General features: G+C 33.5%; 2 protein-coding genes and 1 long non-coding RNA gene across 4 annotated transcripts in view; 2 read left to right on the top strand and 1 right to left on the bottom strand.

The window, feature by feature from the left end:
- The window catches only part of LOC140436766 (uncharacterized), a 76877-nt gene extending 60026 nt beyond the window's left edge, over positions 1-16851 (top strand). For both annotated transcript variants that reach the window (XM_072525849.1, XM_072525850.1), the window contains one exon: positions 602-16851. In XM_072525849.1, the coding sequence (XP_072381950.1) occupies positions 602-1046 (445 nt within the window). In that variant the 3' untranslated portion in view covers positions 1047-16851. The remainder of the gene's footprint in view (positions 1-601) is intronic.
- The window catches only part of LOC140435580 (uncharacterized), a 334868-nt gene that overhangs the window by 206577 nt on the left and 105578 nt on the right, over positions 1-22713 (top strand). The window lies entirely within an intron of this gene.
- LOC140435579 (T-box transcription factor T-like) overlaps positions 22166-22713 on the bottom strand; it is an 87524-nt gene continuing 86976 nt past the window's right edge. The window contains exon 6 of the mRNA XM_072524327.1: positions 22166-22700. Coding sequence (XP_072380428.1) covers positions 22213-22700 — 488 coding nt within the window. The 3' untranslated portion in view covers positions 22166-22212. The remainder of the gene's footprint in view (positions 22701-22713) is intronic.

Below are 22713 nucleotides of genomic sequence, written 5' to 3'. Positions count from 1 at the left end.
TAAAATATAATTCACAAGCACAAGCAAAGCCTTAAGAGCGTAGGCGCAAAATTTCGAGCCAATGCTTTTTAAATGCATTCATTTTTTTTTGAATCCTAAAAAAACTAATAAGTATTTTTGAAAAATTTAAATGCAGAATGAAAGACTAGATTATTACTGAGGGCTGAAAGTCCTTGAAAACTTCTATAATGTTTATTTTAATAAGTTACAGGAGTGAAAAAAAAAGAGAAAATTTAGTGTGATTTTTAATTTCAAATATCTCATTCAAAAAACATTTTGTTTATTCTAAGGTACTTTCGGCCCTCGGTAATAATGTAATCTTTCATTTTGCGTTTAAATTTTTCAAAAATATTTGTTAGTTTCGAAAAAAAATGATTGCATTTAAAAAGCATTGGCCCGAAATTTTGCGCCTACGCTCTTAAAAATAATATATGTACTACAAATCAGAAAATAGCTTCAGAGAATACATATTTAAAACGTTTTTCATTAATTTTAAAATATTTATTACAAAGTTTTACTAAGTTGTCGTAGATAAAATATTTCTTTTTCTATTATAATTAAATTTGAGACGGATTCTAATAATAATTTAAAACATTTTCAGAACTATGAAAAAGGAACAAAACATTCTCGAACAAGCTGGACTTATGCCCCCTCAAGCGTCAACTTCAGAAACCAACCTCACACTAAACAACGAGGTCGCAGCAATCCAAAACGAGCCGCATAGGATAGTGATGGGCATCATGGGCAATCTCAAAATACCAGGTCCTGACGCTTCGATCCAACCCCTACTAATAGATAGCGCTAAATTAGCAGAATTGCATAATGCAGGGTTGGTAAACCTGCCCTCAGTCATCCAGACAGCCAACGGCGATGAAATTAAACTCAAATCCGAAGTTGCCAATTTCGGTATGCCGCAGGATTTAGATAAACAAGATGGAAGCAACGCCGCTAACGCTTACCAGAATGACGTTATTTATTCTAGTGTAGGACACACCTCTACAACATACACGACCAGTGAGAATTTCAACTTTCAGAGTTTTCACTAGCTTGAAGTAGTGCAGTTCGTTTAAGGTAGCCTTTCTTTTGATGTAGTACAAGTTTTGTTGATTAGACTATAAGTAAATGGACACCACTTGTTGACAATTGCTACAATCAATTGAGAATGTGTATTTATATATATCATACTTACATAACAAATTGCATCTGCCGTTCTAGCTTAAAGAAACCTCAATAACTCTTACAATTCCTTATTATATAGGAACGTTTAAAATATTAATTAACAGGTTGACTGCCAACTGTATTGATAAACAGTATCTATCTTCCGGTTTTCTAGCGCCTTACGCTCTTCCGGTAGGGATCAATGAATGATCACCAAGTTATGGGACCATGTACCTCATCCTCCGACCCAGCTGATTCACTCCAGAATTTCAATTCAAAGCCGTAGAACTAATTTAGATTTTAAACTACGACATATAAAAATATCTGTGAAATGGATAAAAAGTGAACCGACCAGCTCGATTATCTATCAAGCCGTTAATAGTGCGTTAATTTATATGTAAAGACAATTTTTTATATGCATATAGCAAATGACTTTTTTTTTCTATAACCAACCACTACTGACAAAGCGCTTCTCTGCATAGCTTTATGTTAACAATCTTGATGTTTTCATACAATAGATTTAATCCAAAATCATTCATTTCTGCTGTTACCTGGAAAGAGTTTATTAAGTTCAAAATGCTTATATTTAATAGTAGTATTCGCCAAAATTCACAGTACCGAATTTAATAATTAAATTCCTATTTTTATTATTAATATTTCCAATATACACAAATGTATCAAAACTTCGTAAAGATTCTGAAAATCCTAAATCATATATAATAATAGGAAATGATTGCTGCAAACGCAAAAATAAGTTATTATTCGTTGTCAAAGTTCTTTAGTATTCTTCGACGAGAAGGACTGAATCATTTATTATACCATCATCAGCCCATATTCGTCTACTGCACATCCTCTAAAAACTTCCATTTAGATCTGTCTTACGCTGTTGTAGTCCAGTTGGTACATATCCTCTTTCTGTCGAAATATTTGAAATATATTTGACCAAAAATATTGTTACAAAAAAGATTCACGCAGTAATTTTATGAGCAGCTCGGCTCTATGACTCGTTGCGCCAAACTGTCGAAACTATCACATAGTTCCACTTGTATATTTGTCGCGAGACAAAAGTTAGATGATCTTCCATAAGAGGTATAATAATTGTCGGGAGCTGATTCAGAATTTCTTCTTTACTTGTTATTTAGAAAAAAGTGATATATTTGAAATTATTTTTTTCTTTACATAAAACATAAAACATTTATGGTGTGTCGATCGCTGCAACTTCGTTCTCGTTCTAATGCTGTGTGACGTCGGGGGTTAAGGAGAGAGTGGACTGTACTGACTCTTCGGCATTTCTTGCAACGTTGCCGCTGTAGCCAAATTTCTCTAAATTATCTTCACGCAGCGACATGCCGGCCATCTTGAAAGGTTACACTTTCAATAAACAAAATATTACTAAAAACATAGCAAACAGCTTAACTTAAAGCAACAAACAAAAGCAAAAAACAAATACAAATGACGAAATAAAGCAACTTAAAATAAAAAACTAAAGTTCAGTATCTGTCTCTGGTAAAATACATATTTTAGTTATCGCTCTTTTCACAATATTTCCACTGGAAAGTCTTACACTAACCACTCGGGTTACACCGTCCTTCCAAGGGCTGAAGCTCGATGATCCTTGCCATAGGCCATTTCAATGGTGGTGCACCTTCTTCTATCAATACAACGAGAGAATCAACCTTTAAAATGGTTGATACTTATTTCTGCCATTTTGAGCGTTTTTACAGCGTTACAAGGTAAATGGTCTCAGGACCAAGATACCCAAAACTGTTGATGCAACTGCTGAATTCTGTGAAATCTGGTAAGTCTGTTCGGGCTAACATTTTCTTCCGGAATTTGTGGCATGGAGACGAGTGAGTCTCCTATAAGGAAATGTACAGGCGTCAAGGGAAGATAGTTGTAAGGATCTTGGGAAATAGGTACAAGAGGTCGTGAGTTGAGACATGCTTCCTTATAACTTTCATTTGTTACATCATATCGCTCTATTAGTTTAAAAGTCGCGTCTTTACAACAACAGCGCAAGTAAATAAACTTTTGTGCGTCCGTTAGATCTTTCCTATTATCTACTCATGAATTAAAAACATCAAAAAAACTTTTCCAAGTTTCTATCGTCCCATAAAATACCGGTAAAGGAACGTCTGGCAAATGCACGGAAATATGACCCGCAGTCCACCCTGAATTATTATTTGTTACATCATTTAAAATACCGCGATCATGAATCAATTCACTCATTTTGTCTTCATTCTACTTTTCAGATATTTTCAATGAAATAAGTGCCAAAAACTTCTTAAAATACGAGAAAAAATGTTGAAATCCGTGAATCACTTTTTCCAATTCGGCTCGAAGGACCATTTGGTCGGGAGCAGATTCAGAATTTCTTTTTCAGATACATTTGAAATTATATATATTTTCTTTACATAAAACATAAAATATTTATGGTGTGTCGATCGCTGCAACTTCGTTCTCGTTCTAATGCTGTCTGACATCGGGGGGTGAGGAGAGAGTGGACTGTACTGATTATTCGGTATTTCTTGCAACGTTGCCGCTGTAGCCAAATTTCTTTAAATTGTCTTTCACGCACCGACAATAATGTTCTGTCTATCTATGGAACTTTGGTCTTCCATTTTGGTGTAAATTTAAGAAGCCCGTAGAATTATCATCCTCTGTGTTTGATTTTGCAGCATCAATCGTAACATTTATTTCATCACGTGTTTTACACGTTTCACACTTTTGTAGTTTTAAACAAATATTTCTTTTACATGAACAATGTATTATTGTTCACACCATGAAATATCATATTCTTTATATACGCCTGCAGTTGACATATCGGAGTCAAAATAGGTCACATTTATGTTACGGTATCTGCTATAATGATTCTGATACTTTAAAATTGCTGCAATGTGATCTCCTACCGATTGTTTTTGTTCGACATTAGTGCATTTGGTCTTTTTTCCTGTTAACCACGATCATCCTTCGAAGACACAACAGCTCCACTTGTTTCCATCTTAACAATATGATCAAATCTCGCATCTTGGATTCCGAAGTCTGTACACTACTTGGCGCTTTTGTTTGTTCTTGTAAGATCTTTGCTTTTTTCGTGTCGAATATAACCAAAAAGGTAACTATTTCGGAAATCATACGAAGCTAGGTGCCAGAATTTTGTGAAATGTGTACCACTTAGTTTTTCCCTGCAGTTCTTCTGACATCTGGCATCAACGTGATATGCCACAAAAAGAAAAAGAAATACATACCTCGCTTATATCTGAGGATTCATGACCACTAGATGAAACAAAGTTTTTGTCCACTAGACTGTCATCAATTGACTCATATAATTTATTATTTTAACTTAAACTATCGCTTGAAAACGAGTGGTTTTTGAGAGGTGCAATACTGCCAGTCGCCATTTTGATGTGGGTTATCATGTTTTAAAGTAATGCTCAAACAAAAATGGAATGGCGTGATTTTAGGTACGGTGGTGACCTGTTGACCATAGCTAAGGTTTTTATACTGTGATTTGTGTCACAATACGCCCTTAATATGTTATATGAAGATAAGCAACACTTTCCTAAACAATTTTATCAATGATATTAAGTAAGCTAAACAGCAGTTATCATCTTTTTCCTTTCAATCAACCAAGAATTTAATTTATGCAATAAATACATATTTAATTTTATGAAATACCTATATTGAAGTAATTTGTCAGCAATTGCTAACTAAGGAAAACTATAAAATAATCAAAATATGCACTTTTTGAAATATCGAAATGTTAAAAATTTATTCAGGTATCCTGTTTTGGCTTAGACTGATTATTCTCTATTTTGTTCATAGTTTATAAACAATCAAACTGTTCGAAATGAAATCGTAATTGTTTCTGTAGAGCCAAGTTTTGGATTTTGTTAAGTTCTGGAAGTCGTTAAATTTATTATGCATTGTCATTCATTATTTAATGTTATATATAATACACCGAAATACCTACTACAAGTAGTTGACGTATCTATAGATCTTTATATATCCCATAAAAAGCCATTATATTGCGGAATCAGTGGAAGAACATTCATCGAACTTTTGATGGATAGTCGGAAGTTCTTGAGAGGTAGTCAACCTGTTAACTCCCGATATATTGTTTGCACCAAGACTGATATTTATTATAATTGTTCAGAACTATTTTACATTTTTAATTTTTTGGTAAATTGTGCCACATCTATGAAAAATGAATTTTTAGTGAATGTTTTGACATTGAAGAGAGAGATCAGAAAACAGATTTTATGCTGAATAATGTGATATTTAGTCCCAAAAAAAGTTATAAAATTGGAGTAAATATTACCTCAAATTTATACGTTATCATAATAAACTCAAATATTTAAACAATTTTTTAATCCTGCTGATAGAACACAAACATAAATATAAAATTATTATGCACCTAGTCGAAACAATGATATTTAAATATGTACAAGAACATATTCAATGTTTAAAAATATTTCTGCTGAAAATGTATATAATCTACTATGAAATAGGTCTCTCAGATGCGACTTTTCTCCTGATCACCATTTTGTGATATGTGGCTTAGGTGTGTTACTAAACATTGCAATATTTTTAAAATCAAGAAGAATAACATTGATTACTTGGTTTATATAATGCCAATTTCAATATGAGTAAGGTCGTGAGGCAATAAAATTGCATCTTAACCATAAATAAAAAAAAGTTATAGATGGTATACATGTTAAGTGAGAGTTTGTGATACTTAAGCCACTTATCTAATTTTCTGGGATCTTTATTGGCATACAGAAGATCAGTGTCATCAGTGTACAGATACAGCATGGACAGCAGTGGTAAATTGGATATTGAATTTATATAAATCACGAAAAGTGTTTGTCCCAATATAGACCATTGAGGAATTCCACATGCAATATCTTTTACCTCACGTAGCATTGTTACATAGCATTTTTTGTATTCTGCCACTCAAATAGTCCCTCAGCCATTCCAATTATGCCATATTGTTTAAACACTAAAATAAATATGTCATGGTCAACTGCATCGAAAGATTTTTACAAATCCAATGATACAAAAACACAACTTAACCCTTGTCTAATTTGTTGTATATGTCTGTAATTAAGTCAGTAACATCAGAAACTGTGCTTGAATCATGTCTAAAACCATATTGCCTGTTAAACCAGTAGCTGGATGAATGGTAATTTACATATAATTCCAAGATCCTTAACGTGGTTGTTAAAAGAGATATTGGCCGATAACTTCTTAATTGCTTTTAGTCACCTCCTTTATACAATGGTACCACTATCTCCATTTTCATAGAGTTTGGGATTAATCTAGTGATAAGAGAGAAATTAACTTATTTAGCTATAGCGGTAGCAGCTCCTCTGCAAACTCTCTAATAATATCAACACTAAAGGTACCGTAGCCTGGTGATTTTTCTTTTTTTAGTTTTCTTATGACGTCTCTAAATTTGCCAGGAATCGACAGGAGTGGCGACTTCTTTGTGAGCAGGCCAAGATCCACAACGGATTGTCGAGCCACTTATGATGATGATGATGACGTCTCTAATATGGTTTTTCGAGACTCATTCGAATATGTATTTTTCTGGCTTTATATTTACTGGAGGTTTAGATGGAGGTTGTATGTTATTTTATATATGTATACTTACTACTCATTCTAAGCTCGAATAATTTGTGGTTCCTATTTGTTATTGCAGCGTTTCTTTTTTTCTGGTTTCCTTTTTACCTTCATCTTGCATTTTTGATAATTTCTATAGCAGTTCTAATTTTATCGCATGATTATTTTGTATGTGACCTCTTTTCTATCGTCATTTTTCGTTCTTGTTGATTTTAGTATCAGTTCTACTTCAATGTGTGACTTTTAGGTTATGTTTAGGTTTTGCAAGTTATTTCTGTCAAATATATTCATCATTCAAATATCAAGTAATTGTTGTTATACTTGTGTTTTCACAGTTTAATCCATGGTTGGAATTCCAATGAAAGAATAAACAACAGATACATCTCACAACGCCTCAGTTTGAACAACACGAACATTTAAATACATAATTGAAGATCTAGCTGAACGGTAGTGGGACTTTCATCAACAATTGAATTTTTCAAATTACAATTTTTTTTAAATATTAATATCTTTTAATTTGGTGGTCAATAATAGGAAATCATTTAATTTGGAAAAAATATATTTTATGCAAGTTAAGATTTGACCAGAATAATTATAACAAAAAATAACTTTTTCAAAATGGCTAGTGTTTTAGAGGGGGACTTTAAGGTTAAGTTGAAGATATGTCGTCGGTTGGCTGAGTTGAAACGTATAGTGGTACAAATCTTGGAAGAACCTACAGCTTGTAGAATATGGAGAAAAAGTGATAACAAAATAATTAGTTTGATTGACAAACTATCATAAAAGAGCAGTCAGGATTGTATAGGAACACATATACAATAATGCTTTGTCATTGATTCGACTACTGTTTATATAAATAGCGTAACTGCAAATAATACTAAAATAATTGCCAAAACTGTGTTTTGCAATTTTTAAACTGTAGTACTGCGATCTATTCGATTTTTTTATTAAAAATATCATTAATACAGAGATGTATCAGCAAATCATATAGCATTTGATTTCAATTATCTATCCTTATTTTTCATTTAAAACGTGTTCTCAGATTTCAATCTATTCGATTTTGTACTTGGATAAAAGAAGAATTACCAATATTAGTAATATAAAAATATATCAACAAACAGTATAGCATTTCATTTCAATTATCTCCTATTACTTTTCATTCAAAATGTTCTCAGATAGTTCATTTTTTTGATAATTTCAATGATAAGTTTTGTTCATTTCCAAAGTGCTTCGGAAGTTTTTTTTCCCATATTTCAGTAATCTTTTCTATTACTACAGCTGTTATATTTGTTAAGATTTCTATTTTTATAGCGTATACTATCACTGTGTACTAAAATAGAATATGTGATCATGGCTTATCTGTTGACTTCATATTTTCCATGGTTCTATTGAAGGTTATCTATCAATTTTTTTACACCTTCGAGGATGTCCAATAACTTCGACATCGTGGTTTACCATTTTACCATAAAAGGAACTTAGGACACTATTATTTTCATCAAATGTATTAACTTTGTTTGCAATTCTTTACCCATTCGTAGTTTTGTAAAGTTAAACAGTATTATTGTTTATGTTCTACCCTAAAATGGATGAATATGCAATCCATCTAATGTTCAACCCAATTGTTTTTCAGTTTTCTCTCATACATGACTTAGGTACAGGTCTGGTTAAACTTCATTTGTAAAGGTACTTCTTCGAATTAGAGTATTCTCTGTGGAACACAGATCACTGCGGTTTTTATAACGTTTAAGCTTTCAATTCAAAAAAGTATCTGCTGAAATAGATGTTTATACTGAAGAATATTATGAGCTAAACCCCAGGTAGTATTGATTATTCATTAAATAATATATTTGTAATATCGAATGAACAATGATAGTGTATAATATTTATTAGTTATGTTTACTGCTTGCACAAATATATTTTTAAATGTCGTCCAGTGAATCACTACCCATACGGCATTACTTATGTACATATATTGTGATATTGTTTACAAAAATTAAATGAATTTTGAGTTGCTGTCCACGGCTAATAAAAAAATGCTAAATAACATAAAAAAAGTGTAAAAGCGCATTCTGATGAGTAACTTTTCAATTATTTTAAATGTTGATTCATGGGTAAGTTCAATTTTGACCTGGACTGTGTGTATCTCCAGTAATTAACACTTTCACTGCCCATTAAATTAGTAAACGACCTTTCGTCGCTCATGTGAATTTATGGGCAATGAAAGTAAATCGTTCCTCTTTCAGTTAGTCGTATTATTTATGATAATTGGTTGTATTTGTTTTACAATATATGTCGTTAATTGTACAAGTGAATTATCTTCAACCTGAATTTTGAAAGTATATTGTTCTGAAGACATTTTTTGTGGCATCTTAATACAATTTACTATTTTTGCTGGGATTTAACCAATTTTAGTTTAAAATATGTTTATTTTGACGTTTAAATTTCCACTTCGAACATCGTTCTCAAAATACAAATTAAAAAAATTATGTTTTTGGTACTTTATAATACAAAAAATTCTTCTAATAATTTTGTTTATTAGAAGAATTTTTAGTATTAAAATTTAGTACAGCCTACGTCAATTATGGTGACGTTTCTTTACTTAGATTTTGGAAGGACCGTTTTTGGCGGCATTGTTCAACCTTTTGGACTTATTACCCAGTAATCTCGTATAGCAGTTTCAGTACTAACCATTTGTATACAAATTTTATGGAAAATTATTAGTTATTAGGTGGTAACTAGTTGTTTTCTAATGATTTGTGGTAGGCGTATAGGATTATAGGCATTACCTATGGTAAACTGATTTTGAATCAATGAAATTTGAAAATGGGCGTGGTTTATTATATGCGGAGGTGTTATTATTTGGGTGTGATCGAATATAAACGTTAGAAAAGTATGTTCCTGAAAGAAACGGATTGGATGAAGCAGAATTGTTACAACTGATTCAAGAAATTGAGGGAGATGAGTTTGAGGTTTTTTTTTAAAGATGACAACGTTGAGGTCTAAAACCAACAATAATGATTATAGATCGGAAGGCAGTAAAGACGACGATAATATAACAAACAGCATAACTCAAGAATTTAAATCAACCATTAACAGTGTACGAGGGTGGATTGATATAAAACTAGCCTTTGATAGAAAAAACAAGTTTTTTGGAATTAAATCGATTTATTTCTCAACATAGTCCCCCTTTAGCCCGATACACTAAGACGATGTTCCAATTTTTTTATCCCATCCGAATAGTACTTTTGCTCGAGTTCTTCAAAATAGGCCGAAGTTTCAGCGACGACTTCATCATTTGTTGCGAAACGGCGTCCTTCGAGCCATTTTTTTAGGTTTGGAAACAGGAAAAAATCGCTGGCGATAAGATCTGGGGAATACGGTGGGTGTTCACCCAATTCATAGACAATTCGTGTAATTTTGCCATGGCGACGGTCGATCGGTGAGCCGGTGCATTGTCTTGGTGAAAGAGCACTTTTTTGCTTTCCAAACCGGGGCGTTTTCGACGCAATTCGGCATCGAATCGATCCAATAATGCTGCGTAGTACTCACCATTGATTGTTTTTCCTTTTTCCAAGTAGTCGAGGTGGATGATGCCCTTCGCATTCCAGAAAACAGTCGCCATCACTTTGCCGGCCGAATGTGCACTTTTTGCCTTCTTCGGCGGCCCTTCGCCACTGTTTCGACTATTCTTTGATTTCCGCTGTGTAATAATGCACCCAGGTTTCATCAACGGTAATAAATCGGCGAAAAAATATATTTGGACATGAAAAAGCGGATAGCTTTTTCATGTCCAAATGATGGTGAATGATGTTGTGTACGTGTTCGTAGGAAATAATCATGTCATGGACTTTGTTGATCATTTCCGGCGTGGTGACTTCATTTGGCCTCCCGGGACGCTCATCATCAAAAACACTCGTACGACCACGAACAAATTCATCTTTTCAAAAATTTTACTGTTGCTAACGAAGGTGCAACCTTCGTTAGCAACAGTACTTCATAGCAACAGAACGATACTCAACTTTCTCCATTTCTCCGAAAACACAAAATTTACTTGCTTTTAACGGCTGTAAAAACCAAACTAATTGTTTTTAATACTTAAAATTTTGACAGACGGCATGTCACGAATGGCAAATGTCAACACCGAAACCAATTCGGTATCAAGTAGCGCCATCTATCAAAGGCTAGTTTAATATCAATCTATCCTCATATCTCCTAAAATGTTTGTTTTGACGACTCATCTTCAGGATGTAAATTGCTCGTACCCATAGATATTTTGAAAACATTTTTCACCATTGAAATTATGTGATATACACTTGTGTGTTGTACCTTGTTTTAGAAACTATCATAGTAAAAGGTATATTGGAAGTAATTTATTATTATAAATATACCTATTTATTTTATATTTGTTAGTTAAAAAATTGTGTCATTAAAAATTACCTTATTTAAAACTACATTACAGAACTTACTTTATCATCTAGCCTCCAACGTCCACTGCTGAACATAGGCCTCTCGCATGCTTTTCCACTTAGTTCGATTTTGCGACATCTGAATCCAATTTTTAATCACTCTTTTTATGTCATCGGTCGGCTTCTCTTAGCTTGTATTTGGAGGCTCCATTCCAAAATTTTTCGTCCACCGATCATCAACTGCTTTTGCTGCTCCTGAACTGTAACGTTAGGTATTCTATCACTTTGAGAAATCTTTAACATTATTCTCTCCATTGCTATTTCCGCAACTTATAGTTTACTCACTGTTTTTGTGAGTGTTAGGGTTTTTGTCCCATAGGCATAGGTCACCACTGGCAGAATGCACTGCTTATATACTTTTCTTTCCACATTGGAATCTTTGACCTAAAATATCTTTTATCTCTTCAAATGCTTTTCTTTTGCAAATCTTTTTCTTCTCTTCAGCTCGATTGTTTGGTTGTCCCGACTTATGTGATCTCATGGCCCAAATACTTGTAGGAGTCAACTGGCTCGAAGTCCTTGTCTTGGGCATAAATTGTGTTTTTAAAAAATATATTTTAAGGGCCACTCTTTTTTAAGTATTAGGGGTCTTATTATATTCAATGGTTTATTCAGTTAATGACTTGATGGTGTATTAGTTATTATCTTCATAAACATAAACTAGTAAATGTGAGTTAACAAACTAATAGATCTATAGTTCTTCAGTTCGCCTTATATCTCCCTTTTTGTGCATGACTAATATACAGCTTTATTCCACTGAGACGGTGTAACTTAATGAATCAGCTTCAGAGTAACAAGTAGACATAACAAGTAACATTGTAAGACCATATTAAGGTCGGCGGATCGCTTGATATAGTTATTTGTCAAACGGGCGTTGCACCGCAATATACACACACCTCCGGCGCTATATGCAAAGGCTAGGGATGGTGGTTTGGGAGTTCTGGAACTCACGCATTTTATTCCAACTTAAAGCGCCTCTTAAAATTGAGGAACAGCAATGAACGGTGTGCAAGGACGTTTTAAACACCGACCTTTCCCAGAAACTTATTAGAAAATTACAATTCATGTCTGACTACATTCTAGTCGATCAACTATGGAAACAGAAGATAGCCAGCTCTTCAATCCTGGCAGGAATTGAATACTCTGCTAAAAATACTGATAGCAAGAGCACTACTACTATACAAAAAGCTCAACGGATGGACCCCTTAAGACTTTGTTCAATGGTGCAACTACGATCAAATAATTTGCCGACTGCTGGCATTATGTCCTATCCTCCGGAACTTATAAAATGTAGAGCGGGCGGTGAAAAGGTGGAAACCCTTCCACACGTCCTTCAACAATGTTCAGCAGTACAATGGGAAAGAATTGCCAAGAAGTTAGGACATCACTGCCGAGTTAAAGGGTGGTCGATAGAGATGTAAACTTGTGTTCGCCACCGCCATGGACAGATGTTCAAACCAGACATTGTTGTTTATCGGGGAGGAGTAACAACGGTGGTGGATGTACAGGTGAGCTGGGAGGGAGCAACATTACACTAAATTAGACCTATAATAGCAAAAAATGAGTCTATGACAACCAGAAGTTCCGGGAGACTGCCATTACACGTTAACCAGAAATCATCCTTCAAGTCTACCCTGTTATTCTGGGAGCTAGAGTGATTTGGCCGATGTGTAACGACACCATCTCGGAGATTCTTGCAATACCCCAGGACAGTTGCGTCCAGTCATGTCAGAAGTGGGGACCTCGTCCACATGCTTCCTTTGAACAGCGGGTCTGGAGGAACAGGTAGTCCTGTGGGTCGGCTAGGGAATTGCGACAGAGGGATGGCCACCACAAAATACTTGGCGCACAGACACTTTTCACAACTTTCATTTCTTTGTCCGAATCCGTAGTGGCCCATTGCAATTTCAGTTTCGTCCAGTTTACATCCCAACTCCCAGCATCCCAGCATTAAAGTCGTCCAGTATTAGTTGTTTGTAGCAGTCATCAGTCTCATTGCATTCCGTAGGTCTTCATAAAAGGTTTTCACTTCCTCGTTCGAGTGCGTGGATGCAGAGGCATATGTTTGAATTATTTAAACGCCGGTTTTATCGTTTCAATGTGCAAAGTATTATTCTTGGGTTAATCCCTTCTAAGTTCTTTGATATTGTTAATGTGTCTGTTATCATCATAAATCCAACACTTTCTATTTTTTCTTTGTTTCCCATATACAAAAGTTATTACCCTGATTTCAGATATATACATGTCTTCCACTTCGCGTCTGACTTCACAGATATCTACAACGACCCATTTTATGTGTTTTCACTCTTCTTCCAGTTCCGCGAACTGGAACTGGAGGAGTATTTAGGTGAGGTAAATTTTACTTACAAAATGAATAATAGGAATAATAAAATATTAATAACCTTATAATAAAATAATAATCATCCCTAATACTGGCACGTTTGCTTTTAAAAACTTCCTTACTGGTGAGCGGTAACGTGCAGAGACTAACGCACTGAAAAACTCTTTTCTTTTCTCTTATTTTTTCGCTCACCCCTTGGATACTCACTATAATTGGCGTTTGCTGTAGATTCAGTTTCCCGTTGGTCTATTTTTATGAGCGTTTACTACTCAATGGCATCCCATTAAGCAGAATATATATATATTTTTTTAATACGGAATGACACCGTTTTTACAATGAACGACACATATTAAAAACAAACGTTGAGAATATCTTGGATTTTTACATATTTTAAATAAAATTTATGTGCTTTAATTAATAAATGGTATTATACATTTCTTTTAAAACATGCGAACAAAAATTTGAATTGATTTTAACTTTTTTTTTGAAAGATTCAATCAGTGAAATAACTACAATTTTTTCAAGAGATTTTTATTTATTTAGAAATGCCCTGTATGACATAATTTATATTTATTTATTCATTACGCCATTTGAATTTTAGTTTCATAATGTTGGCGTTACTTTAGAGTGTTAACCTTTACATTAGAAGTGAATCGCATAATATCGAGATTGTACATTTTAATATTGCCGTAGACTATACAGGACTCTATCTCGTACTGTATAAAAATCTGTTTTATACTAAGAGTAGTTTATTAATAAACTGAATAAAAAGCAATTAATATGGTTTTATAATTAAGAAAATATAAATATATGTTCGGAACGAATCTCTTCATTGTCAACGATACCTGTCATGTCTACTAAAAAAATTAAAAATAACTCGAACATTAACAATAATATTGGAGCAGATATTAGGAACTGCTGTAGAGTACAAATTGGAGGACATAATCTGCATTGGGACCAGAGAGAAAAACCAATAAATGATTATCATAGATCATTCAGCGTTACTAGTGAGTACTACAGCGAGGTTATCACACATAATCTGCTGGGTATGACCTTGATTACCATTTTTTGCACTCATTTTTTTTTGCTATCATTTTTCCTTTGTTCCATCTTCTATTTTTTTATTGTTCTTTTCCAGGTGTGTGTTTGACTTATTTTTCCACTTTTCGTGTAGCCTTGTAATCAGAGCCTGTGTAGCAGTAGTTGCTGGTGTACTTATATATGCCCAATATATCACGTCTATTTTGGAGATGGTCTTTGATTGGTAGAGTATAATAGACCATAAGAATATATGGTCCAGTAATCACTTCTCGGCAACATTGGAAAACACTAAAGTTGAACGGCGTTGGTTCTTCCTAGCTGAAAAGCACTATACTACACTACACCAAGGTATTAAAATCTCAATTTGTGGCGAATAACAGTAGCACCTTGGTCAATAATTTAACAGTAGTAATTTAAATACCAAAACCAACTAAATTGTCTAACAAAGAAGTTCTATAAAAACGTATAAGTAAAGAGTATAAATACCAATACAAAAGTGGAACGAGGTTGAAATATCCTTGAACTTTCTCCTTAAGGTTGACCAAAACATTGTAGGCCGATTGTGGGTCTTGGCCTATGCCAGAGTCAGTGCCTTGGTTTTCCAGTTTCATATTTCCAATGTTGTTAGGTTTTCCTTCACTTGATCATTAAATCTTATTCTGGTCCCATCCCATCCTTCTATCGGGTATTTTATTAGTTTCATCTTATTCATTCTATCTATATGGTCTAGCTATCATAGCCTGTTTAATTTGGTGGCTCGGATAAAGTCAGGTTCATTATAGAGGTGGTTTTTTAAATCTAAAATAGACTATATTGGCTAAGTGTATTCTTCTGTTAATTTTTTTCACTTAGTGTATCATTTCACATGGTTTGTGCAACCGCTTGTGCTGCTGTTAGATAACTGGTGTAGCTGAGCAACAAGACAGCCAGTCCCAAGCCTGGATAATATAGAAGGGTTCAAAGGTGAAGCTAACAACCTCGATAAAAAAGAAACACGCACATAGAACCTCAAGGGATAATGATAGAAAGGACCACGCACAAAATCGGTATATGCCACTCTCGGAAACTAGAAAAAAAGGAAAAGGAATATCAAAATACCAAAATGTCCTACTCATTTACAGCTGAAAGGACAAAGGAGTGCGTAACTTAACAAAACAAAAGTATTAAAATCAAGGTTCAACACTGAAATCGGACATTTGCATACGAAAAAGGGAACCATACATAACAATACTGTAGCAATAAAATTGATAACATCTACCAGCAATACAAATATACAAAAAAACAACATCAGTTCTAAAATAGGAAGAATAGACAGAGAATATTGGTCATGATTAACCAAAGACATACACGGTCTATATGGAGCGCAAAGAAAAGTGTGGAAAATCCTTAAAGGTAGAAAAAATAAACCATTATTGAGTATAGGTAGGTATTTTTCCTGGAGTTTAATCCCTGATGAATAGTACGACTGTCTCTACTTCGTTCATAAGTATAGTAAAGTCATGGAGTTATGTAATAAGGACTAAATACTAATAAATCAATACTAAGAAATCTGTACCAAGGTGAATTTATGTATAAAGTTTTGAGACTTCATAAGACAAACATGAAGACTATCTTAAAACGTACACTGAGCACATGAATGCTTTTAAATTCAAAATTCACTTTCTATCTATTGAGTTCATCATAGGTCAAAGATAACTTCTGGCAAAATGTATTATTGGAAAATATATTACCCAAATACTTTTAAACACCGATCGCTTTCAGTGTTTTATTTGTTTTATAAATAGTGTATCAAACTATAAAAAATTACTATTAAAACAAAAAGATGTGGGCAAAATATTGAGATTTTAATTGTCATTAGAAAATTGTCCTGTGTAGTGTACGCTTACCTTTTTTATTTATTTATTATTTTAGAAAACTTAGATTATAAAGTCACTTTCGGTAATTAAGTAGGAACTATTCGTGCATATTGCACTAAAAATAATATTTAATATAAATAGTAGATACGTTATAAACCTACCTTATGATAAAAATATAAATATATAGTAAGAATATAATAAGAACTTTACTTAAATTTTAGAAATAGATGGATATGATTTACATGATTTCGATTGGTAGATACTTTGTATATATTGTTTTTTTCTATGTATAAAAGACTTAAAAATATAACTGAATATTTCAATGTGGAAATAATTGTGTACATTATATTTTTAATAAAACTGTTTCACAAAAATGATTACTTACCTTTTAATCTTACCTGTACCTTATCCTTTACCTTGATATGTTTTAGGTCTTTGAAAGCATATTCCAAAGTTTTCTCACTTAGTAAATTTTAGAAGTTGCTCATAATTGCACAGAATAATCATAGAAGCTTGAGACAAACCCAGGAATACTGTTAAATAAAACGGGTAAACTAATATAGTAAACACAAATTATAGGTGCATTCTTATCAATTAATGGGTTGTTTGAATATGGATATATGTAATTGGCTGTTTTTGGCCTAATATAAACCCAGTTTTAACTCACTGAAGGTGAAAATTCAATATTTAACAAAAAATTTAATATATTCAAAGTACCTTGTTTAAATATTAATACTTTTCTAGAACAAGGAGTTTTTGTTCCGTTCTATTAGTGAGTTGCCTCTATGTATGAGTTAAAAGAAATGACCAGAGACAAAGATCTTTGGAGACGGACAATACACGACATCGTGATGACCACTACACTTCCTTCGGGGGGTCAGGATTGAATAGAGAGAATATATGTACTAGTAAATTAATGATTGCTATTTTTAAAATGTCATAATAATAATAATACTAAAATAAATTTCATTGCATATTATAAATTATACAGTGTGACCCATTTAGATTGGAAACACCTCTATAAAATTTGAAGTTAACCGATTTTAACCAAATTTTTTTTTAATGTCATGTAATGTCATGTATATTGCGGGACAAAATATGAAATATTTAGTTAAATTTTCAGGGCATTCTACGATACTTTTTCTTCGTCGAAAATGGAGAATTTGTATTAGCGATTTTTTTATTAAAAAAATTTCTACGCCACTGGATTAAGAGTGGCTTTAAATAGCTATGACAAAAATTTCATTAAGATATATTTATTAATAACAAACTTATGACAACTTAAAATTTCAAAACTCACTAAGAAAAAAACACTCTGTATTAACGTTAAAAAAACACTCTATATTAACAGAAACATGGAAACATAATTTTAGTTAAATCCTAGTTGCCTTTACCAATCCACCATCTAATTGGATACATTTGTCGTAGCGTTTATGAATATTTCTAATTACATTTCTTAGTTGTTGGGGAGTAATTTCTGCACATGCCTGTCGAATTCTTGCACGAAGTTCGTTTTCGTCTCTTGCACGGGTTTGGTAAACTTTTTGTTTGATAACTCCCCAGAGAAAGAAGTCTAAAATTGTGAGATCTGGAGATCTGGGTAGCCAATCTATCAACGGACTACCCCGGCCTATCCAACGGTTCGGAAAATTTTCATTTAGCCATTGCTTCACGGTTCTGGCGTAATGAACACGACACCCATCTAACTGGATATACAAATTTAATCGTTCATTAATTGGGACCTCATGAATAGCATCCCACAAGTCGGTGTTTAAAAATTCTAAAAAGTTTTTTTTTTTTGGTTTCGAAAATTAGTTTACGATTTTATTATCAGATGTCGCTACATTGCGTCTATACGAAGCCATGTTAGAGTTGCTTCCTAAGACAGAAAAGATTTATTTCACGTTCAGAGCGATTGCGAAAGCCGCTCTGATGAGGCCTATTGGGCCGAAATACGTATAAGCGGATGCGCAAGCGCCCTGTACGTGAAATCAAATCTTAACTGTCTTTTCCTTTTTATTTTGATATACTCTGTACGAGTACTAGAAACCAGATATGTTGTGGACTGCAATTTTTAGATTCCCCATGTCTCTCATAACATCTTTATCAACGTCTGTTTTGCCTTGCAATTCTTAGAAGGCACAGATTAAAGCGAAATTTTGAATTTGGTTACGAAAATTAGTTTACGATTTTATTATCAGATGTCGCTACATTGCGTCTATACGAAGCCATGTTAGAGTTGCTTCCTAAGACAGAAAATATTTATTTCACGTTCAGAGCGATTGCGAAAGCCGCTTTGATGAGGCCTATTAAGCCGAAATACGTATAAACTGATGAGCAAGCGCCCTGTACGTGAAATCAAATCTTAACTGTCTTTTTCTTTCTAAAAAGTTCTGTGAGTTCAAGTTTTCTTCAAAAAAGAAAGGACCAATAACTCGCTCGTTCAGTATACCACACCAGACATTGATTTTTTGAGAATACTGGCTTTTACAGTTTATTACCCAATGGGGATTATCTGCTGTCAAATAGCGACAATTCTGTGATGATACTAATCCATTTGTAGTGGAAGTGGCTTCGTCGGTAAACAACACGTTTTTTAGAAAATTTATATTGTTTAAATATTCCCCTTGAGCCCATAAACAATATTCTAAACGTTTTGCTTCGTCGCCTTCTTGTAATGTGTGTAAGAATTTTGGTTTGAAAGGTTTAATATTATTTACCTTAAGACATCGCCGAATACTCTCTCGAGGCACATTCAAATATAACCTGGCATTCCTTAAACTGGCATTAGGGTTATTTCTGAAATGATTTAAAATGATTTGATCATTTCCTCTTCTTCTTTGTAACGGGTTATTTTTTAAAATTAGTTTTGATACTGCACCATATTCATTAAATAGTCTATTTATTTTGTTTACCGTACGGCAACTAATATTAGGACGATCCACATGTCTGTCATTAAATATTGTACAAACTTCCCTGGCACTTCTATCGTTATCTCCCAAAAGACGTATAGGTAATTTCAATTTTTTCTCTCAAACTTAATCTTGCAGCTATGACACAAAATATTATTAAAAGAATTTGAAGTAAATATTGTTGCAGATATTATGGATAAATTTATGCTAGCACTGAAATTTGTATGACACAAATAATAATTAAGTTGTAGCATGTAAAGTTAATAATAATGTAAGTGCGTTAGTTGCATTAAATTTTTATGCTATTTTAAACATTTTTTTTTGTCTAGTAGTGGTTTATTATTAAAATTATTTGAAAAATAATTAGTTTTATGGTTATCTGTTGATACAGGGTGTTCTTTTTTGACTCGTAGCTTAGTGAGTTTTAAAATTTTAAGTTGTCATAACTTCGTTATTAATAAATATATTTTAATGAAATTTTTGTCATAGCTATTTGAAGCCACTCTAAATCCAGTGGCGTAGAAATTTTTTTAATAAAAAAATCGCTAATACAAATTCTCCATTTCCGACGAAGAAAAAGTATCGTAGACTGCCGTGAAAATTTAACTAAATATTTTATATTTTGTCCCGCAATAGACCTTTTTTTACATGACACTAAAAAAAAATTTGGTTAAAATCGGTTAACAACTTCAAATTTTATAGAGGTGTTTCCAATCTAAATGGGTCACACTGTATATAAATATATTCATTTCGTTTGCTTTTAATAGAACAAAATTCAACATTCTTACTGAACGTAAAATATAGGAAATTAAATAATTTATTTTTCAAGTGACTTAGAATTAAATTTTTAAGTAAAAACCTGTTTTTGAGGTGTTTGAGCCCCCCTGATCATCGCTTAATCCCAAACCGACCATAGTACGTGATCTTTACTATAGTGCGAGAATTTATCACATCATCCAGACAGCTGTCGATATATCTTTGAATGTGCAGCTTATCCTGGATAAATGCAATGTCTGTTCGATTATCTAAACTCAAACCAACCCAGATCAATCGACTGCCTCTATACCAGGTATAGTAAAACTTTTTCTTTCGCGTGTCAATATTTACTAAAGAAATATATGACCGGCCAAGCTGTTGCATTTTTGGTTATTTTGTTTGTTTTGTTTCCAGAAACACTTTTATTGTGCAATATTACAAAATAAACGATTGAAATACAAAAGCAATCGTAGGTAACTAAATTAAAATTTTATGTTAGCTGTGAAGTAGAAGATAGAGCAGAACTACACTTTGTGGGGATATGTGACATGTGGAACTCTTTTTGGTTTTGCATGAATAGTGCGTTGGCGAATTATCTTAAGGCCAGTCGTCTATATTTTACGGCTTGTAAAAGCTTGCCAGTGTTATTTATACCTGTCCAGTTCTTTATATTTCGTAACCACGACATTTGTTTGCGACCTACTACTCTCTTACCCTTAATGTTTTCTTGGATAATTAGTTGATAATTTTTCGTTAAGTTGAATAATTCTCTCTCAGTATTTGCCATTCTTAAGACTTCCTCGTTTCTCACCCTATCTGTCCATGGTATGTGGAACATTCTTCGCAAGGTCCACATTTCGAAGGCCTCCAACGTGTTAATGGTGGCTATTTTTAACTTCCAGGTCTCCATACCGTATAACAATATAGACCATATATAGCATTTCACCATCCTGTAGCGGAGATTGAAGGAAATATTGCGGTTACAGAGTAGCGATTTAAATTTAGGATAAAAGCTTGTCTTGCTTTTTCTGTACGACAGTTTATTTCTTGTTTTGGATCCCATTGGTCATTCAGTATCATTCCCAAGTATTGAATGTTTTTACTTAGCCATATATTTTTCCTACGGTATTTATTTTATTTAGCATCAACTGCATATCATGTTCATTGTATGTGTTTATAACGGTGTCGTCGGCATAATGAATTTTATTTATCGGGTACCCGTTGAACTTTATACCACACTTACAGTCTTTGAGTGCCTTTGTAAAAACATTCCCAAATAGAAGTTGAACAGCACAGGAGACAAAACATACCCCTGTCGCACCCCTCTTAAAATTTAAAATTCCTCTGTATTCATTGAATTTTTCAGCCTCACTCGTTCTAGTTTATTCCAATAGATATTCTGGATTACTCGTATATTTCTCGTCAATGTTAGCGTTGTGTACAAGAGTAGTCAAGCAGAAAGCTGCTTCACGTGTACTCAGTCCGCTCTTGAAACCAAATTGTGTCTCGCCGCTTAGCTCTTCCAGTTTTTTGAACATTCCTGTGTGGAGGATGCGAAGAAATATTTTAAGCAAATGGCTCATTAAACTGACCAGTGTGTGCTATTTGCATTTTACCACTTTTTGTAATTTAGGGATCATTATAAAGGTTGAATAAAGCCAATTCATTTGAATGTGGCCAAAGTTATATATCCCATTGAAAATTGTTACCAGCATGTCGATGTTGTCAACTTCCAATAGTTTTATGGCTTTCGTAGTAATGCCATCCGGTCCAGGGGCCTGACCCAGTTTTTACTGTCCACAGTTCGTTTACGATGAAACGAACTGTGGACATTTCTATGAGTTTTTCTTCAGTTAAGGCTTTGACTTCTTCACCACTTCGGAGATCTGACACAGACCATCTATACAACATTTTTCTTAAAAAAGTAGAAACTCCTCAAAAACGTGTTTCTCAAATATTTTTAAAGGATTTTTTAGTTTATACCTAACTCTAGAATATATAAAATAAAAGTTATTTTTTTAAATTTATTTAGAATATATACAAAACACAAATTAAACCTAATTTTGCATATGGGTCATGGAGATCCACTCCTGCCTTGGCGTACTTGGCGCAGATCCAGGTCGTTCTTCGTTCGTACTGTTAACAGGAGTACTTTCTTCATATTCTTCTTTTTCAGAATTATTCACATCAGAATGATACACGACCGAAGCTGTTCTATCTAAACCTATTTGAGTATATGTTAGATCGGAATTAACCACTGGAATATAATCGTGGTTCTGATAAGCCACATCCCCGTAGTAACCAGAATAAGAGAGATTTGTGATACTGGCTATCGGGGAGTGTTGGTATATTTGGTGACTAGGTGACTGGTTAGGGGTAGTTTGGTTGGGTAGTTGGTGCGGCGGAGGAGAATTCGAGGAGAGGGACCAACAATTTACAGCTGCAGGAGGAGTCTGTATTGTTGTCATTGTTGGCCAGCTTGTGTATGTTGGTCCTGTAGAGCTGTATAATGATTGTTGCTGGATGTGATCTGGTGGAGTGTATACTGAAACAAATAT

The sequence above is a fragment of the Diabrotica undecimpunctata genome, chromosome 3 (assembly GCF_040954645.1).
Source record: "Diabrotica undecimpunctata isolate CICGRU chromosome 3, icDiaUnde3, whole genome shotgun sequence".
Lineage (NCBI taxonomy): Eukaryota > Metazoa > Arthropoda > Insecta > Coleoptera > Chrysomelidae > Diabrotica > Diabrotica undecimpunctata.
This window is presented reverse-complemented; position numbering and strand designations above follow the sequence as displayed.